This window comes from Dama dama, chromosome 33 (assembly GCF_033118175.1).
Source record: "Dama dama isolate Ldn47 chromosome 33, ASM3311817v1, whole genome shotgun sequence".
Classification (NCBI taxonomy): Eukaryota; Metazoa; Chordata; class Mammalia; order Artiodactyla; family Cervidae; genus Dama; species Dama dama.
The window spans coordinates 24,174,242-24,194,387 of NC_083713.1; the positions used below are offsets into that span (position 1 = coordinate 24,174,242).

The following is a 20,146-nucleotide window of genomic DNA, read 5'->3' on the forward strand; positions in this document are numbered from 1 at the left end:
AGGAATACAATGTATCTCTCCATTTATTTAGATCCTCTCTAGTTTCTCTTAGCAATGTTTTGCAGTGTTCATAGCTTTTTTACATTTTTTGATTAAATGTACATCTTATTATTTCATGTTTTTATCCTAGTTTAAATACTTTATTACCTGTTTCCATTGTTCATTGGTAACATACATAGAAATTGATTTTTGTATAGTGATCTTACATCCTGTAATATTGCTAAAGTCACTGGTTCTTATAACTTTTATATAGATTCCATAATATATCCTAAACAGGCTGTCAGATTGTTGGTGACTGAATATAATTCTACTTCTTCCTTTTAAATCTAGATTCCTTTCATTTCTTTTTCTTGCCTTATTACACTAGCTAGAATTTTCAGTGCAGTGTTAAATAGAAGTGGTGAGAGCAGACATCATTGTCTTATTGCTGATCTTAGGAGGAAAGTATTTACATTTTTACCATTCAACTCAGTGTAAGCTATAGGGTTTTTTTTTTTTTTTTTCCTTTGAATAGATAGCCTCTATCAGATTGAGGAGAAGTACCCTTCCATTCCTAGTTAGCTGAAGGTTTTTATCAGTAACAGATGATGGATTTTTTTGAATCCTTTTTTTACGTCTATTGAGATGCTCTTATCGGGTTTTAGTTTAGTTTTTTTTTTTAATATCACTATTTCATATGGTGAAATACATTGATTGTTTTTTTTTTTTTTAACATTGACTTTTTTTAGACATTAAACCACCGTGCTTTTGTGAGGTAAATTTGACTTGGTCATGATGTTTTATTTTTGTATATATTATTGGGTTCAGTTTGTTAAAATTTTGTTAGAAATGTGTACATCAGTTTTCCTTAGAGATACTGGTCTGTTTTGTTTTTGCTTTTTGGTTTTTTTCTTGTAATTTTGTTTTGTCTGTTTTCTTTATTTGTTTTCTTGTAATTTTTTTGGTCTGGTTTTGGTATAAGAATATTGTTGGCCTCAGTATGAGAAAGCATTTTCTTGTCTTTAGTTTTATGGACAAGTTTGTATAGAATTGGTATTATTTCTTAGTAATAAATTTAAATGTTACAGGTTGAAGTGGCTAGGCATGGTGTTTTCTTTGTGGAAGGATTTTTCTTTTTTAAAAAGGCATTCAACTTGTTTTAAAAAAAGAAAACTACAGACTAATATCCCTATAAATATAGATGCAAAAATTCTTAACAAAATTTTAGCAAGTTGAAGTTTCTGTTTCTTGTTGAGGAAGTTGTGGTAGTTTGGTAGTCTTTTGAGGAATTTGTTTCTCCTGACTTACAGAATTTATTGGCATAAAGTTATTCATAATATACCCTTATTATTCTTTTAATATCTTTACTATCTGGATTTATGTCATTCCTCTCATTGTTAATATTTTGTATCTTTCCTTTTTATCCTGATTAGTCTGACTAGAGCTTTATCAGTTTTGTCTTTATCAGTTTGGTCTTCTCAAAGAACTAGCTTTTCTCTATTATTACAGTATATTTTTATTAATTTCCATTCTGACCTTTATTATTTCATTTATTCTGTTTACTTTGGGTTTCATTTGCTCTTTCCTTTTAGGTTCTTAATGTAGAAACTGAATTCATGGATTTTAGATCTGTCCTCTTTTGTAGGTGTTTAGCAGTATAGGTGTTTAGTGTTATAGATTTTCCTCTAAGTATTGTTTTAGTTTCATATCATAAATTTGATTTGTGTTTTTGTTCTTTCAGTTAAAAATACTTTCTAATTTCTTTATTTTTCTTTAAAGCTTGGATTATTTAGTTATATATTATTGAGTCTTCAAATATTTGGATATTTTCCTGATGTCTTTTTGTTGCTGATTTCTAGTTTAATTCTGTTGTGGTCAGAAAACATACTTTGTAATATTGAATCTTCTTGAATGTATTGAGATTTGGTTTATGTTTCAGACTATCATTTATCTTGGTATATGCTTTACGTTCACTTGGAAAGAATATATGTTTTGTTCCTATTGGGTAGAATGGCTATAAATGTTGATTGCATCAAGTTGGTTAAGTAGATAGTATTATGCATCATTAATGATTTTTTGCTGTTTATTCTGTTAGTGCTTGAGAGAATGCTGTTGATATCTCCAGCTGTAATTGTGTACTTACTTCTTTTTGTATTACTTTTAGTTTTTGCATAATGTGTTTTGAAAACTCTATTATAATGCACATACATCATAGGTTTAGGATTATTATGTCCTCTTGATGAATTGGCTCCTTGTCATTACGAAATTACATTTTTATTCCTGTTTATATTCTTTGCTCCAGAATCTACTTTGATTGCTATTAATACAGATGCTCTCGGTTTCTTTTGATTAGTGTCAGCATATTTATGTAGTTTTCCCTATCATTTACGTTTAGTCTGTTTGTGTTTTTATATTTAAAATGGATCTTTTGTAAGCAACATTTGTTGGGTCTTGCTTTTTTATCCATTCTGACAATCTTTACCTTATAGTGAGGCTGCTCAGGCCACTTATATTTAATGTAATGATTGGTATGTTTAGGTTTGAGTTTAAATCTTTTATTGTGCTAGTTTTCTCTTTGTCCCATCTGTTCTGCTACCTTTCTTGTTTTCTGCCTCTTGTGGGTTGAGTATCTTTTGTGATTGCTTTTAATAATTTTTTTGTTGTTGCCTTATTAGCTAAAGTGCTTTTTTGTTGTTATTTTAGTGGGTACTTTAGAGTTTGCAGTATGTATCATTAATTTATCATAGCTCATGTCAAATGGTATCACACCAGTTCTCATACAGATCAAGAATCAAATTACAATATTCTTAATGTTTATCTCCCCTTGGCCTTTGTGGTATTGTTGTCATACATTTTACTTATACATGTGTTATAAACCCCACAAGGAATTACAGATATCCTCTGCAGTTTGAAAGTTCACTTTACACCACTTTGATTTTATGAAAGACCTACATTAGTGCCTGTTTCCACTAATTGAAAGAATCAGAAGAAGGTTTTCGCTTTTAGAAAAAAAGATGAAAAGCGAAAATAGCGTTCAGCATTTGTTTTGCAGCGAGCCGTTGTAGAGGCAGCGTGCATCCTGAGCAGCAAGAGTGGCACCACCAAGCTCCTTCCCTGGGAACTACACTCAGCATCTCATCATCAAGTCGCCATAGCTTTGAACTTTGTCTGTGAGCATCTGTGCTTTGTCTCAATTTATTTTGTGCATCCGTTAGCAAGATGTGTCCTAAGGTAATTGCTTCTTCACTTTATGCCATTTTGGCTTACGAAAGCTTTCATGGGAACTTATGGATAGCAAGGGAAACCTGTATTACTTTTTCTTTAAGCCATCAATTGTTTTTTAAAGCAATATAAATAATGTTTTATATATTTACCCACATGGTAACCATTTCAAGTACTCTTTCTTTTGTGTGATCCAGCTTTCTGTCTGGTGTCAGTTTCCTTCTGCGTGAAGGATTTCTTTTAACATTTCTTATAGTACAGTTCTGTTAGTTATGAATTCTTTCAGTTTTGTATGTCTGAAAAAAGTCTTCATTTTGCCTTCATTTTTAAAAGATGTCTTCACTAATACAGGTAGTTTCACTAATTTAATAGTTTTTCTTTCAGAACTTTAAAGATACTGTTCATTGTCTTCTCCCTTGCTTATTTCCTGATGAGTAATCTGTCATTGTTATCTTTGTTTCTCTGTACTAATGTATCTTTTTCTGACTGCTTTTAAGATTTTCTGTCACTGGTTTTAAGAAGGTTGATTATGCTGTATCTTGGTGCGAAATTGTTTCTTGTACTTAGGGTTTGTTGATATTCTTGGGTCTGTATGTTTACAGTTTTCATCAGGTTTTGAAATTTTGTGCATTATTTCTTTGAGTCAATTTTTCTTCCTCTCTTCTTCTGAACTCCAATTATGTGTATACTAGATGCTTGAGGTTATTACACAGCTCACTGAAGATTTGTTCATTTAAAAATCTTTTTAGTCTTTGTGTTTCATTTTGCATGGCTTCTATTGCTGTCTTCAGATTTACTAATTTTTTTGTAATGTGAAAACTGCTGTTCATTTCATCTGTGAATTTTTAAATCTAAGACATTGTAGATTTCATCTGTAGAGGTTCAGTTTGGATCTTTTATAAATTCTTTTCATGTCTCTGCTTAACATATTACAGTTTTCGCCTAGATTCTCAAGCATATGGAATATAGTCATAATAAGTGTTTTAATATGTTTGTCTCTTAATGCTATCATCTCCATCATTTCTGGGTTACTTTTGATTGATTCTTCTCATTATGGGTTTTATTTTCTTGCCAATTTGCATGACTAATAATTTTTTATCTGATGTCAGACATTGTAAATTTTGCCATATTGGGTACAGGATATTTTTAAATTATTGTACAGGGCCTCTCTGAATATTTACCCAGTGACCTGTGAGTTATGAAGTTTTCCATCCTGGCTGGTGGGAACATGTGATATTTTTGGCCCCATGTGAGCACTGGTACCTTTAGTATTTTGGGGGCAGTTCTTTCTCTGTCCTCAGGTGGTTTTTCTCATTTGCATCCTGGGCATATCTTTGGTGTTCTGGCTTTCTGCATTCCCTCCTCTCTGGTACTGTTCCCAGTGAACTCAGCCTGCCTTGTCCTCTCCAGCATTCCAGCTTTCTCTCTTCAACTCAGGGAGACTAATGAACTTCACCTGGATTTACTCTGCCTGAGTTGCTATCTGGAAAACTCTCCAGGCAATAAGTTGGGGCAGTTGTAGGGCTCATCTTATTTGCTTTATGTGTCTCAGGGGTCTTTATCCTACATTACTTGATATCCAGTGTCTCTAAAACCATTGCATAATATATTTTACATGGTATTTTAGTTGTTTTAAGTGGGAGATTAAATCTGACTCTGATTACTGTATTACGGTACAAAGTGTAAGTCTCCTAGTTTATTATTACATAAACTTTTAAGAGTCTGAGCATTTAAAAAATTAATTTGTACAGAACTCAACATAGTTTTATTCCTTAATAGATTATGTTGCTGGTTCTAATATAGCACATATATAAATATATTTTTGTAGTGTAGTATTTTTAATGAAAATTTGAATACAGAGATGATAATATCATTTTTGCTTTGTTAACATCATTTAAAAACTCTTAATGAGCGTAGGTAGTTCTTGGCAACTGAATTGAAGTTTAAATGTATTTTACACATATAAATTTTGTGTATATTTACTAGGTCTTCATCCTCCGGGTCCACCTTTAGCAAGACCCATTCTGCCTCGAGAACGAGGTGCTCTGGATAGAATTGTTGAATATTTAGTTGGTGATGGTCCGCAGAACAGGTAATGTTTACTAGGGTGTAGCTAAATGAAAATGAAGAAAGTTTATTGGTCAGAGTCGGGGGATGTGTGTGTGTGTACGCGCATGTGCACATGTACTAAATGTTCTATGATTTTGTGGTTCTTGTCTCCTGACTTTAGAACATAATGGAGTATTTTATGGCCCTGCAAAAGAGTACATACTCAGTTATTTTTCAGTAGTAGATTAGATAAAGTATTTGGATAAAATATTTTAAAACATATTATATATAACAAAACAATATTGTAACTGCTGTTATAACCCTGCTATAACATTATTTTTAGAGAATTTGAATCATTTTGTTGCATCTTTTGAACTTGAAGAGTTTGTAAATAGTGAAAAGTTGGTAGGTTATAAGAAATGGAGTTTTATAGATGTGAGTACTGGGCTTAATGATGCTGGTAATTTTAATAACAGTGAGGACAGTTTCATGTATTTGACACTTACAGTTCCAAAATGCTTCTCCAGTTATTTTAATTGATCCTTATAATAACTCTAGGATTATAAGTATGATATGAACAGAGCAAACATCATAGTATAGACTTTTAAATAATTCTTAAGGTATTTTAAGAATAGATATTTGACAAGGTTATTGGTTAATATTATTGTATTTTTTTTTCATTTATTTTTATTAGTTGGAGGCTAATTACTTTACAATATTGTAGTGGTTTTTGCCATACATTGACATGAATCAGCCATGGATTTACATGTGTTCCCCATCCTGATCCCTGCTCCTGCCTCCCTCCCCATCCCATCCTTCTGGGTCTTAATAAAGAAACTAGAATTTGATGTTAATGTGAAAAATTATATGTTCTTCAAAACAGATAGAATGTTGTTTGATAGGGCCAGGTATTTATTAAGTACTTACTTGGAGAACAGAAAGGGTATATAAATAGAAAATGTGGAAGATGTTTAAGTGTAACTGGGATAGCTAAGAAATCATGATATATAGAAATTAACCTTTGGACTGGACTAAACAAAATTAAATAAATTTCTTTACTACAGAGGTTTTAATAATACTCATTTGTGAATCTCTAAGAGGCTTCATCTTTTCTACTCTTTATCTGACCACAGATTTGGGGTCTATCATCCCCAGGAATATAAGTTAGGAAACATTAAAATTTAAGTGTTCTGTTATCAAATACATTTCTGCTTACTTAGTAAGAAAATTCTATTTGTTTCTTAGTTTATTTTTAATTTGATATATAATATTTTAAAATAATTGAAATTTTGACTGTTGTCATACAGAGTGTTGTTTATTGTTTACAAAGTAATATCTGTTATGGCACATCTAGCTACATTAAATGCTATGTAATCTAACTGTGTACTTTAGCTGTGATGGCTAAAGTAGCTTCTCCTGCTTGTTTTGTCTGCATTTGTAACTGATCTGTTCATTTTTCCTTTTGCTGTAGGTATGCTCTTATATGTCAGCAGTGTTTTTCTCACAATGGCATGGCTTTGAAAGAAGAATTTGAGTACATTGGTAAGAATTATTTGGCAGTTAGATTTTAAATATTTTACTCTTAAATATTTCATTCTGTGCCAATTCCCATGTAATGCCATTTTGTTTTAGGTATCGCTGTGTATATGTTGTTCAGGCATATTATAGAACACAGAGCAAAGTAGAAAAGACAGCTCAGGTTTTTTCTTCATACAATATACAACTTCTAGGCTAGCTATTCTTAAACTTTCACTGTGCATCAGAATTATCCTGGAGAGCTTTTAAACATTGTGATGCCCAGATTCCACCTACAAATAATCTGCTTTAGTTGATCTGAGGTGGGGCCCAGGCATCAGCATTTTTTTTAAAGCTCTTCAGAGTATTTTCATGTGCAGCTACTGTTTAAAAATATTGAACTAAATTAATCATGCTTCTCAAATATAACATGCAGCATTTTGGGGGGCAGATGAGTAAAGTTCTGGCTTTTAAGATACCTAGTGGTGACTAGAAATGTAATCTCTGTAATACATTTAGATCATTATTATTATTTTGCTGTTAGTTAACCTGCTCTGTAACTTATTATCTTTGCTGCTTTAAATTGATATTATAATTCTAATAATAATTTTAAAATATGCTTTAAAATAAACTTTCGTTAGAACACCTGCCATAATATTATTAAAACTATGTGTTATTTCACAAGGAATAAATGGCTTTTGAAAGGTTCTTTGTAAAAATAACCTTGAGGGTTACTTGATTAGTCCTTAAAGTTTCTTTGGTTAATGGTATTTTGTTTTTTTAATTCTCTACAGCTTTTCGTTGTGCCTACTGTTTTTTCTTGAATCCTGCAAGAAAAACCAGACCCCAGGCTCCAAGACTTCCAGAATTTAGTTTTGAAAAGAGGCAGGCATTGGAAGGCTCAAGTACACTTGGCGCCTTGCCCTCAGGAAGCGTAATTTCATCAGAGGACCAGATCAATGAAGGTATGAATATGTTAATTAAAAAGTTTTGTCTCTTGATAATGTTTGCTTTCAACAATAAAGGCATAAATGTTTTAGACAAAAATGGATCAGATTTTGCAGCATGCATATATCAGGTATTGCTCTGATATTATGGGCTCCTATGATGTGTTTGAGTTTTAAAATATATATTGTGTTAAGCAGGATCTAGAAATAGCTTGGTAAATATTACTTATGGAGTTATCATTTTAATTAACTGTTGGGAGATTTAACTAGTAATACTTTCATGGAATTGTTTTTCAATTTATGTAAATGAAGCAGATTTAAGACAATTTAGAAGCCACTACTCATAAGGGTCAATTTCTTATAATAATTGTAGTTAACACTGATAAATATAGGTTTGTGCCTTACCATTTCTATGACTAGAAGTTACTTGAAAACAGGAAACTCTGAAGTTGAAAAATCAGCCTTATATTCTTTGGATGACTATATTAACAGGACTGGTGTTCCTTTGAAATAGGCAATTTATCGAGGTCCACAGGATTTAATATTGCTGATGAATGCCTTTGTTTAAAGGAATGGAAGTTATCAGGATTCATTGAGTTTTAGAACTTATCTTTCAGTTCTGTTTTAGGAATTCCTGAGGAAGTTTCATGAAAAAATGGAAAAGATGAGATGGAAGATCTGACTATTAATTGCCAACTATTTCTTGTTATTAATATTGGGTGAGGAACTATTTGTTAAGCAGCTCTGAATTATGAAGATTGCTAAAGTTATGACACAGTCCCTGATGTTTTGGTGCTTCACCCATACAGAAAAAAAATAAATCCATATGGGAAATTTCATTCACATAGTTTAAGGTAGCAGTCAGTATTCATTCTTTTAACTTCTAGAAGTTATCATTTACATATATTTGATTTCTTTATAAAATCACTGAGTAGTGAAAAAAGTGCTTTAACTGAGAATAATATACAAGGCAGTGAATTTTCACATATCTGACGTTTAGTATGAGAATTTGACTATATTTGTTTTTTTAAACTTTGAAGAATGAACCTAAAATATGTGTGTTGACTTGGGCTTGGCTTTTGGCTTACTAACAAATATCAAAATGAATTTGAATACAGATAGCCATGACAAGAGGCCTGTGTACTTCAACGCTGAATCATTATATTTGTCTTCTCCATGTCTGCAACATCAACTCCAAACACAATGTCAGACTTTTTTCTTTTGCTTAAGTCATGCTCTGAACTGCATGCTGTCACATGCAAATCATCTGCCTTGCCATTGCAGCCTCTTGGAACTGAAAATTAAAGAATTCCAACCTGAAGATGCCTAGAGGAAAAATTGGAATCCCTGCCATGAGTAACTTTGCTTATGAAAGCTAAAGTGAATATTTGAAAGCCAATAGTTGGGACAAAAAAAGAAAAAACAGCCAACAAAATAGATATCTTGATAGAGTCCCATGCTTTGTATCTTCTGCTAAGGTCAAGATGCAAAGTTATCAAACCACACCCAGCTATACCTTTCCTTCTCATCTAATCTAGGAGGAGCAATACCCCAGATGTCTCATTTTCTGTCAGAAACCTCCGGAATGAAGTCTAACTGGCTCAAACTCAACCCTAATAAGGTAACGTTAATAGGTGAAGACATTGAGGCAAGGTATGATAGCTCCACAATGCTAGACACTGAAGCAACAATTCCATTTGGTTAAGATAGTCACTATAGTAGCAACTTCTTCATTCTTTGGATTCATCAAAATGGCTATTACGAGCATCGTTTTACTTCTTTGGTTTGTCAGAAGACAAATTTTTTTCCAAGACTCTTGTCTCAACACTGTGATATACCGTTATCAATTTCAAGCTGGATTCCATTAGTAAATGGCGGGAAATATTTCTGATGAAGAGATGAAGCTACATTTATTTAAACACTGGTGGCATACCTTTATGATTAAATTGAACTGTGAAATAAGGAGCATATCATCTCAATCAGCTACTCCCTCTGTTGACAGCCAATGTGATTAAGAGCTTAGATTGCTGATTTCTACACTTTTGTGTAGAAAAATTACACAAAACTTAGTGTCTGAAAGAAAAACTTTCCTGTTTTAATTTTTATATGTTTTTTAAAGCGTTGAACCAGCTTCTTGAAATTGCATTACTGAATTTACAGCTGGAACCAAAAGGTAACTTTCTTTCGTCTGAATGTTTTTTCCAAAGCATAATTCATAACTGTTTATGTGAATCTAGAATTAATACAAGAAATCCTTTTTTTCAATTTATGATGCAAGACTTTACATTTTGTCTTCATTCTACTGGAATATTTTGCATTTAGGATGAGGCATAAGGCTTTTGAAATTTTTGGATCACTCTTGGAACAACACATGAAACCTTGGAAAGTTTTCATCAAAGAAGGAACGCTAGAAGAAAGAAATTCCTCCTGTTAAAAAAAAAAAAAAAAGAAATTCCTCCTGTTAACTGCTCATTTGAATTCCTAAAATTTTTTCTAAAACTATGTACACAGATGTTTTGGTAATAAACTATTAGAGAAAATAAAAAAATTAAGATTGTCACTTTATCCTAAGAGCATACTAGATATGGTATGCCAAAGTAATGAGCTGGTTTTTAGTTTCCTTGGTTTCTTTTATTGTGAAATGAATAGTACAGTAATATTTGAGTGTCTGCTAAGCCATGTTAAAATCAGTTTATCACTTTTTCTTCTTTTTTAAATGTGTTTTTCAAAATAATTGATTCATAGCATTCTTTTTGTTAGATACGGTAATAGTTAGAGTACAAGGGTACTACACTGTTAATATTCCAGTATAGTGATTTGGAGTTAGCATGTTTAAAAAATGTTAATATTGTTTTCATTGTTCAGTTATATTTAGTTAGATTTTATGTAATTCTTTTAGTAGAATATAGCTTTTATTCACTGGAAATAACTTGCTAGTAATAAAACTCATGGCATCTACTTAGTACTATCAAAAATAGCAAGTAAAATTTATATAAGGTAAAATTTATCTTGATAGTCTGATTTTTGCTCTTCCCTTTCTTTTGTTTAAGCAATGTACTGTTACCATTAGGTTACGTTGAACTAGGGAAAGTTCTGTTTTTAGTTTTGCTTACTAGGTGCTTTAGGAAATTGTACTATTTGATAATGTAGATTTTATTGAATTCTATGTATCAGATCAGAAAAACATGTCTATTTTTAGCTATGTATAGCTTACCCAAGATGTAAACTTGCCTATAATATGTTTTTTTCATGCTTGTTTTAGACATAGAGATCTTTTAGCCTTTTGATTTCCTTTTCTGAAACACCTTCACCTAATAGTTTTACATTATTGCTCAATAATGACATTCTAATGATTCATCTAATGGATTTGTTCACACATGGTAAATAATTACACAGCATTTTTATGTTTAAAATGAGCTATTTTCTCATAGGTGGTTATCATTTATTTGAATTTTAGTCATTGAGCCATTAAGTTGCATTGTGGGATGAAATTCATGTCTTTAGTCCTTGAATATAAGTTGGCTGTTTTTCTTAAGGCAGAAAAATCTTTAAAAAAACTTTAAAATCTTTGAGTTAGAGACAAATTGTCCATTTTAATTTAACAAATTTCTTTTGGGTAAGTTTTATAGTCTGTACATATAGTAGGTACTGATGTGTTAGCAAGGCAAAATTTTTTTAAATTTATTGTAAAAAGGAATAAGAAGTAAGAATCTAAATTACTAAAATATTAGGAGTTTTGGAATACATAATATAAATAGAATCATGTATTTTGCTGCAGAAATTATGTGTTTCTTTTGGAGATGTATGAAATTGTTTTGTTAACTATTCTTTAATTTTTTTAGAGAATTATTGTTTCAAGAGCTAGAAGAAAAACCTAAAGGGACGATGGTCTTCTTAAATGATTTGCATGTTTGTGGTTTATAGGTGAGGCAGTGGTGGTGTTCATTATGCAGTTACATTCAGTTTTATGAGGTTGAGCTATCTAGGTGAATTGAAGTTTTACCCAAACAACCAGAAGCCAATTGTTATAATTTGGTGGGAAAAGCTTTTCTCTCAAGAGTATTGGGGTAGGATAGTAGAAGGGAAAGGATCAGGTAAGGAACAAATCCCATGGGTCATTTTCGTTTTATCACATTGTGATAGATTGTTTTCTTGGCATTACAGTTGTCAAAGGTGATTTTAAAAATTTTCTTACAGATGGAATTAGGTCATTTGGGTAACCTTGTATTAATTTTAGTCTTAAGCTGGTGCTGAACAGGGGAGAGTAGACCTGTTTAATTAGTGTGAACATGAAATATGGTTTCTCTTTTGGTATTTTATGCCCAAATATTGACATCTACTGTAATGAATTTTATACCACCAAGCTATTATATATAAACTACAGCTTCACAGAAAAAATTTACTGTTTTTATTAGAATAGGCAAATGATACCCTCCCACAGAAATAAAGTAAGTACTTTTGGAATATATTTAATAATCTTTTTTATAAAGTTCTGTGGTTTAGTTATTAAACTGGTATGTAATTAAATCTCTGTTAATCTTGTGCACCTAGTTCACTTAAAGCTTGTTGGGATGACCTCTCACGAAATGACATTGACATCCATACATTGAAAATCTATGTTGTTTAGACTAGCTAATATCTGCATTATATCATGACACATACCAAATTTTTATAGCATTAACTGCTATTAATATTACTTTTCTACAGATTAACCTGGGGGAAGAAAAGTAGTCATTAATAGTCATTTTTGTTTTCAAACCCTATTCATCATTTCACCATTTTTTAGTCTCTTGTATATTTTCTGAAATACAGTATTGATGAGCAAGTTTTGTATATAATGCTATTTTCTGATTATGAAAATAATTGACTTTCATAGAAGTCACATGGTATTTCTTAGAATTCACCTCTATAGACATTAAAAAAAAATTTTCTCTTTGTATTAACTGCTTCTTTAAGATCCCAGAATTTTTAAATTTGCATTGTATTTGACTGGGGATGTGTCTGTTTCTGAAAAGAATTACATTACAAAGCTTTAATATGATAAATCATAAACTTTGATACCTCTACTGTTTAATACTGAGTTAATATGTCAAACAGATAACAAACTCTGTGGGCCCATGTTCACTGAAGCATGTTTATTGATGAGTTGAGTCCTGAGTTCTGAGCTTTTTATTTTTTTCATTTCATGTAACTTTATTGGAGGGTTTACTAAATCATAACAGCTTGTAAAATTCTTGGCAAGTAAGTATTGCTCTATGGCCAGAGAGTCGTAGAAAACCGTGACTCTTAAAATTCTACCCTGGATAAATTCTGTGAAGGTAGAATTACAAATGGTTATTGACTTCCCTTGTGGCTCAGCTGGTGAAGAATCTGCCTGCAATGCGGGAGACCTGGGTTCAATCCCTGGGTTGGGAAGATCCCCTGGAGAAGGGAAGGACTATCCACTCCAGTATTCTCCATGGGGCTGCAAAGGGTTGGACATGACTGAGTGACTTTCACTTATTGACTCCTGAAGGTATCCACTGAAGAGTTTGCTTGCCCTTGTAGCAGAAATGGTCTGTACATGTCCATAGAGTTTCATTTCACTTTCTGCTTTTCCTTTGACCACTGGATATAACACAACTTCATATAACACAACTCGACCTACTGCTTTTCAACTTTTGATTTTTGTAAGATTTCAAGTGGTGCACAGTGTTTCTTTTACAGTAAAAATAGCATTTTTGTGACACGTGAACATTCCTCATCTTTTTGTGAGCATATGAATTTTCCATACAGTAAACCTCATTAACTTGGATGTCCCTAGCTATGCAGTTTTGGCTTTTTGTTCTATATATAAAAAGAGAGAAAGAGATTGTAATTAATTCCATAAACTAGAGTCTAAAATATCTGTTTAAAAATAAGTTAAAAAATTCTTTTCAACTCCACATAGAGTATGTTATATAATAATTTGTATTTATTAAAACTGATATGATAAAACCATGAATTTATAAAACCTCCATGTCAACAGGTGTGCATATTTTCTTTAAAAAGTATTAATTTTGTTATCAAAATACTGGCATTTACTATGTGCTAAGTTGCTTTAGTTGTGTCCAACTCTTTGCGACTCTGTGGATTATAGCCCACCTGATTCCTCTGTCCATGGGATTCTCCAGCAAGAATACTGGAGTGGGTTACTATTCTACAAGGAGCAAAACTAGAACAGTTTACTAGTGTAAACTGGCCTGTCCTCCAGATTTTTGAATCAATAGCATTTGTAATGTATTATAAGGGATCATCTGTGAGGGTATGAAAATCTCCTTATTTGCTTTGCTGATGTAGTTTAACCATATTTCTCCTAGCAGTAATATTAGTTGCTATTACAGAAACAAAACAAAGAAACACCTCAAAGTTAGGTGTTTATCTTTGATTTGGAAATTGAGTGGCCCAAAACTCTGCTCCTGTCATTTCCTTCCCTATCCTATTCTTTAAACTTTGAAGAATTAAAGTTATTATTATTAAATTATTATTAAGAGATTTGAGATTAATGAAACTCAAAAGAGAGTTTGAAGGGAGTAAACTTTCAGGTTAGGAACCAATGCCCTTACTTGGCCTCTGCTAATGGAGTCAGAGGCAAAAGACTCTTCCCTGTCTCTCCCTAGCATTCAAGGTATGTAGCATATTCTGACCCAGAGGTTTAAATCCCAAGGACTTGTCTTACACAGGGATGAAGGAAGACTTGTCTTGACTTTGGAAAAGGTGAATCCAGACCCCCACAGTCATGGATAATAGAGATGTAAATCAGTGTGGGAAATCATACCACCTATACACACACATGCACACATACAAAGGTACACATTTACACATTGGTCACAGTGTTGCCTGGATGCAAGAGAGGCTAGTTCCTTCAGGAAACATAATCTGGGAGTTAGTGCATTTGCTGTTTTTGCTGGGCTGTTGTCTTATAATACATAATTCTATTGGAATTTTGATGTATTCGGACATTCAGCTTTCAAATCCATCTTTAGGAAAGTTCTGAAAGTTCATTTATTTTGTGAACGATGGAGCTTTAGGTAAAATTATGTTTAGGGGTATGTTTCCCCCAAATTGTTTTTTCCTTACCATTTTTCCATACCATTTCATATATGGTATGCTATAGGGATAGGCTTCCAAAGTGGCTCAGTGGTAAAGAATCTGCCTGCCAATGCAGGAGATGTGGGTTTGATCCTTGGGTTGGGAATATCCCCTGGAGAAGGGCATGGCAACCCACTCCAGTATTCTTGCCTGGAAGATCCCATGAACAGAAGAGTCTGGTGAGCTACAGTCCATGGGATAGCAGAAGAATCTACATGACTTGGCGACTTGAGTATGCATGCATGATGTACTTAAGTACATTGAAAAGATATATTTTAAGGATAATGTTAGACTATTCTTCTGTTTCTTAGTCTCTGTTTGCATGTGCTTATCTTATTTAGTAGTTATTGGCTATTCCTAAAGTCTTTACTCTTTATCTTTTCAGAATCTTTAGAAGAACAAGATGTTCTAGATAATAGTACAGAACAGACAGATGGCAAAATACCAGATACGGAGCAGACAAACCCAGTGATTGAACAAGCATCTGGCATAGAGGAACCAGAGGAGAAACAAGAGACCGAGAATGAGGAAACCTCAGTGAGTGAGGACAAGCCAACAGTTCCCAGAGCTGATGCTGTTCCTGATCCTGGACTAAGTGGAGAATCTTTGACAATGTAGTAGATGCTTCCGTGTGCCTTCAGCTGGACATTTGTAGTCTTGCTGATGTCAGTTATTGCTTTTTTAGGTGGTGCTTTCTTTTTTTGCCCCTTCAAAGACATGCTTGGTATCGTTTGAATTTCAGATTGCCTAGCTATTTCATATATCAAAGTTATGTCTACTCGGTATTAAAAGTAAAAGCACGTGGTGTCAGTAAAGTAAAATCCTTTTGAATGTACAGAAACCCACACTGTTTAGGCAACGTTTAGGTATTTTTTTCTGTTCTAAAAGTAAACAAATATAAGAGAAGTTTTGTTTTCTACTTGTGACCTGTAAATACATTTGGCATAGGAAGAACTTTGGTTAGGAAAAAGTTCTAATAGCATTTGTTTTAAGGAATGAAACTCAATTAAGATTTTTAATACTTCCTTATTAAAATGGATAGAATTTTAACTCTTGAGATATTTGCCAGGGGGTAAAATATCTATTTAGGCATTTACATTAAGAGGTATGAAAGTTACTACAGTAACAATATAGGCATTTGTGTGAATTCTTAGTAAGAATGCAGTTGAACAGTCAAGTGCAGTGTTACTTTTGATGTCTCTTATTTTGCAGCTGGGCCAGAGGTACCTGATGTATATAATTAGCTTATGTTTACATATTAACATATAGGAAATATCTCTGCATTTGACTGTACTTGAATTTTGAACATTATTTATATTTGTAAAATAATGATATTATAAGTGAATTTTGTGCTCTTATGTGTATTTTGTTAAGGAAAATAAAGATGATCTGGCAGCAGTTTCTTTTTGTTAAATATCTAGACTTCTTCAGACAATGATGAGATAGCTACCTGAAAAGTCTTAGTAGGAAGAGCTCACAATTCAGTAAATGTATAGATTATGCTGAGAAAAATTATGATCTTTTTTTCAAATTTTACCTTTCAAGTTCAGAGAATTAGTGACATTTAGAGGTTCTAATCAGAGGTTAGATTTTTTTGATTCAGGAAAACCTTAGACCATTTGTAGTTTTTAATTTTGAGAGACATAGTTTTGTGAGATTAGGCAGTTAATTACTAGTAGTTCATTGGACTTAATATGTGTATTAAGGATTAACTGTCAGTTTTTTGGACCCAGAATAGTAATTCTTGTTGTTATCTTTTCTATCTTCTTTTTATCTATTACTAAGAAAAAACTATCAAGTTATGCCAAAGGAAGGAATATATAGGAATGGTGTATATGGCAAGTATTTCTAAGTTATATATGGTTTGTTAAAAATTAAATAAAATACCATTTGTTATCATTTAAAAATTCATCTTTATGATTTAATATCTCATATATGATAGGGTTTTTTAAGGAACCCAAATCTGTTAATGGTCTGAGAGTTTTTAAGATTATAGGATTGGGCTAGCTCTGCAGTCTTGGGCAAGTCACCTGACCTCACTGAGGTCATGTTTTTTCATTTTAAAATTGAAAGAATACCTACTTTTTGGAGTATGAGGACAATAAAAAGTAATTTATGTAGTGGGCCTAGCTGACTGTCTGACAATAGATATTAAGTGGTAGCATTGTATACTCTTGATGTCTTTGTGAAATATGGAAGGGCTCTGAATTCTCCTTCTTGAAGATAAAGAAATGAAAAAACAATATGAAATATAATTTGGCTGTTCAGAATCAAGCCAAAGTTTTCTGCATCAGGTTTTCTTTATCATATACATGTATATAAATGCATAGATTAAGGAAATAGGAACCTGAAACTGTGGAATATAATAATACTACAGAATATAGTCTCCTTTTTTTCTTTTTTGATGAAGCCCATCAGTTTTTTTGGTGTGTGTGTTATTGGCCCATAACAATTTAGTAACACTTTGCGGAGTCTTCTTGTTATAAAACATTCAAATTCTGAAAAATGAGTAATCTCAGATTAATCTCAGTAATCTCAGATAATCTCAAATTAAATTATATTTTAATTTAGTGATAGAATTAAGTAGATATCAGAAGTATCTATGGAAGAAGGTTAAAATAGGTAAATTAATGTAACGGGTAACATGCTGTAATCATGTAGTACCTATTAAAATAGAAAAGTTTCTTCTGATATTGTAATAAACAGTTAATGGTTGAGGAGTGGTATAATGTCCTATTTCTGATTATTAAGACTAGTATAAATGAGGAAAAGCAAACTAATCAGTGCTGTTAGCTAGAGTAACCTTCACTTCCCTACTTACTAATGCTCAACAGGTCATCATCTAAACTTCTCACTATGCCCTGAGCATAATCTGCAAACATGTCTGGCTTTTCTCTCCATCTCTCTTCCACCATTATGCTGTAGCCTTAGGGTGTCTTTCAATTTTCTGACTGAGCTAAACCCTTTCCCACCTTAGGTCTCAGTTTAAATGTTCTTTCCTCAGAGAGATGCCCTCCCAAGCTCCGTACCTAAAGCTGGTCTCTGCCTTTTATTCGATCCTGTCACTCTATCTGTTATTACAATCTGTGAGTATTTTGTCTGTATATTAGTTTACTGTATTTCTTCAAGACTTAAGAGTCTTTGTTTGCAAGGTTCTGTCTTATTTACCTTTGTATCTCCAGAGCCTGGCACAATGTTTGACACATTTATTATTTATTATGTGAATGAATAGCTTTGTTGCTAAATCCAGCAAAAACTCAGTTCTTACCTTATTCCATTGACACTCTTGGGTGCTCCCTTTAGTTTGAAACACTTTTTTTCTTTTAGCTTTTAAGTTCTGACACTATTTTTCTCTTATTCCTCTGCCCCTTTTCTCTCAGTGTCCTTTGCAGGTTTCTCTTCCTCTGCCCATCATTTACATGTTGGTGTTTCACCTTTCTACCTTGTCAGCATTTCTTTGCTCTATGTCTTCTCTCTCTAAAGGCTCTCATCAACCCCCATGGACTTAATTACCATCTGTCTCTCTCATTCTCTGATCTTCAGCCTTGATCTCTTTCCTTCACTTCAGAGTGATAGATACACCTGCCTACTGGAATCTCCCAATCAATTTATTAAAAAGTGAACACTGTTTTCTCCTTCAAAACCTTCAAAAAGTTTCTGTGTTTCAGTTTAATTTCTGTGTTTCTTATCTTATCAAATAGTGCTACTATGCAAGCTAGAAACTATAGAGTTTGTCCACTCTTTCCTTTCCCCTTTTTCTGTACCCTAACTGTCAATTTCTGTTTCCTAAGCATCTTTCGGTTATATTCTAATTTCTCCATCCCCATTAATGTTACATTAATGATAGTAAACATTTGCATTCTTCCTATGTACCAAGCAACATGCTAACTGTTGTGTGAGTATTATTTGTTCCTTGGCAACAACCCTGTGAGGATTTTCCCCCCTGGATTATAGATAGGGAAACATGTATAGATAGTAAGCAACTGGATAAGTGAAAAATCTGAGGTTTGAATGCAGGCAAGTGACTTCAGGTGGCTCAGACCGTAAAGAATCTGCCTGTAATGCAGGAAACCCAGGTTCAATCCCTGGGTCAGGAAAATTCCCTGGAGAAGAGAATGGCTACCCACTCCAGTATTCTTGTCTGGAGAATTCCATGGATGGAGCAGCCTGGTGGGCTACAGTCCATGGTGTTGCAAAGAGTCAGATACAACTGAGCAACTAACACATATACACACAAATGACTTTAGAAGTCTTACTTCTTATTACGGTTGTACTGCCTTCTAATTCAGGCCTCCTTCGTCTCAGAACTGTTTCTTAACTGGTTTCCTTGTCTCCAGTCTTGTCCATGGCTGTCTATTCTATCCACTTCAGCCTGAAAGACTTTTCATAACTGGAAAACAAATCGTGTCCTACCATTGCTTAAACCCTTTAATTATTCCTCACTGTTCTTAGAATGAGGTCCAAAGTTACCCATACGGCTTACAAAGCCTGTGTAACTTTGCTCCTAGTTTCTTCTGGCATTTCTCACTACAACTGTTGCCACTGTTCCTCTGCCCCTGTACCCCCACACTTTTAATGTAGCTATACTGTTTTCTCTGTTTGGAAATGCAGTGTTTTTTCCCTAATCCCCCGGTCTCCTGGTGCTCTTTCTCTGCTTGGGATATCTTCCCACTTGCACAGACAGGAGGACACTCAGTTGTTGGATTCAATTGAAATAGTTCCAGTCAGAATCCAAGTTTAGAAATCTTGCTAATTATTAAGCTATGCTCTTTATTCTTGTACTTGGTCTTTCTCATTACCAGGCAAGAATACTGGAGTGGGTAGCCGTTCCCTTCTCGGGGGGTTCTTCCCAACCCAGGGATCAAACCTGGGTCTTCGGCATCACAGGCATATTCTTTACTGTCTGAGCCACTGGGGAAGCCCAATGCATTGGACACACAATCACTATTGTTTGCTGAACATAACTGAATCTGAAGAGCTATCGTTTCATGTAGTGAGGGGAGAGGTTCTAATTATATAATGATTTTCATTAAACATTGTATGCTGAGTGCTGGAAATACTAAATGTCTTACATGAAGTCATGGGGAGAGTTAGCACCTAAGCAAGTCAAAACTCGAATCTTAGCTCTTAGTGTAGGATGCTTTATATTGAACCACTATTTTTATACTGCCAGTCATTATGGTGTTAAGAGTTTATGTATTTAAAATATGTAACATGTTTATTTCTATTTTCAGCTGACAGTAACTACTTAACTATCTTAAAACTTCTTTTCTTATTTTTTCCCTTATATTACCTTATAGTATTACTCTACAATATTGCCTGTT

The 20,146-nt window shown here is 33.2% G+C and overlaps 1 protein-coding gene across 4 annotated transcripts in view; it reads left to right on the forward strand.

Moving 5' to 3' along the window:
• The window catches only part of LNPK (lunapark, ER junction formation factor), a 95,058-nt gene extending 76,629 nt beyond the window's left edge, over positions 1-18,429 (forward strand). For 2 of the 4 annotated variants that reach the window (XM_061135499.1, XM_061135501.1), the window contains 4 exons: positions 5,188-5,293; positions 6,722-6,792; positions 7,560-7,730; positions 15,208-18,429. In XM_061135499.1, coding sequence (XP_060991482.1) covers positions 5,188-5,293; positions 6,722-6,792; positions 7,560-7,730; positions 15,208-15,440 — 581 coding nt within the window. In that variant the 3' untranslated portion in view covers positions 15,441-18,429. Of the gene's footprint in view, positions 1-5,187; positions 5,294-6,721; positions 6,793-7,559; positions 7,731-9,250; positions 9,334-9,831; positions 9,853-15,207 lie in introns of those variants that run through there. The other 2 variants (XM_061135502.1, XM_061135503.1) reach the window with 2 other exon arrangements.
• Positions 18,430-20,146: the final 1,717 nt, after the last annotated feature.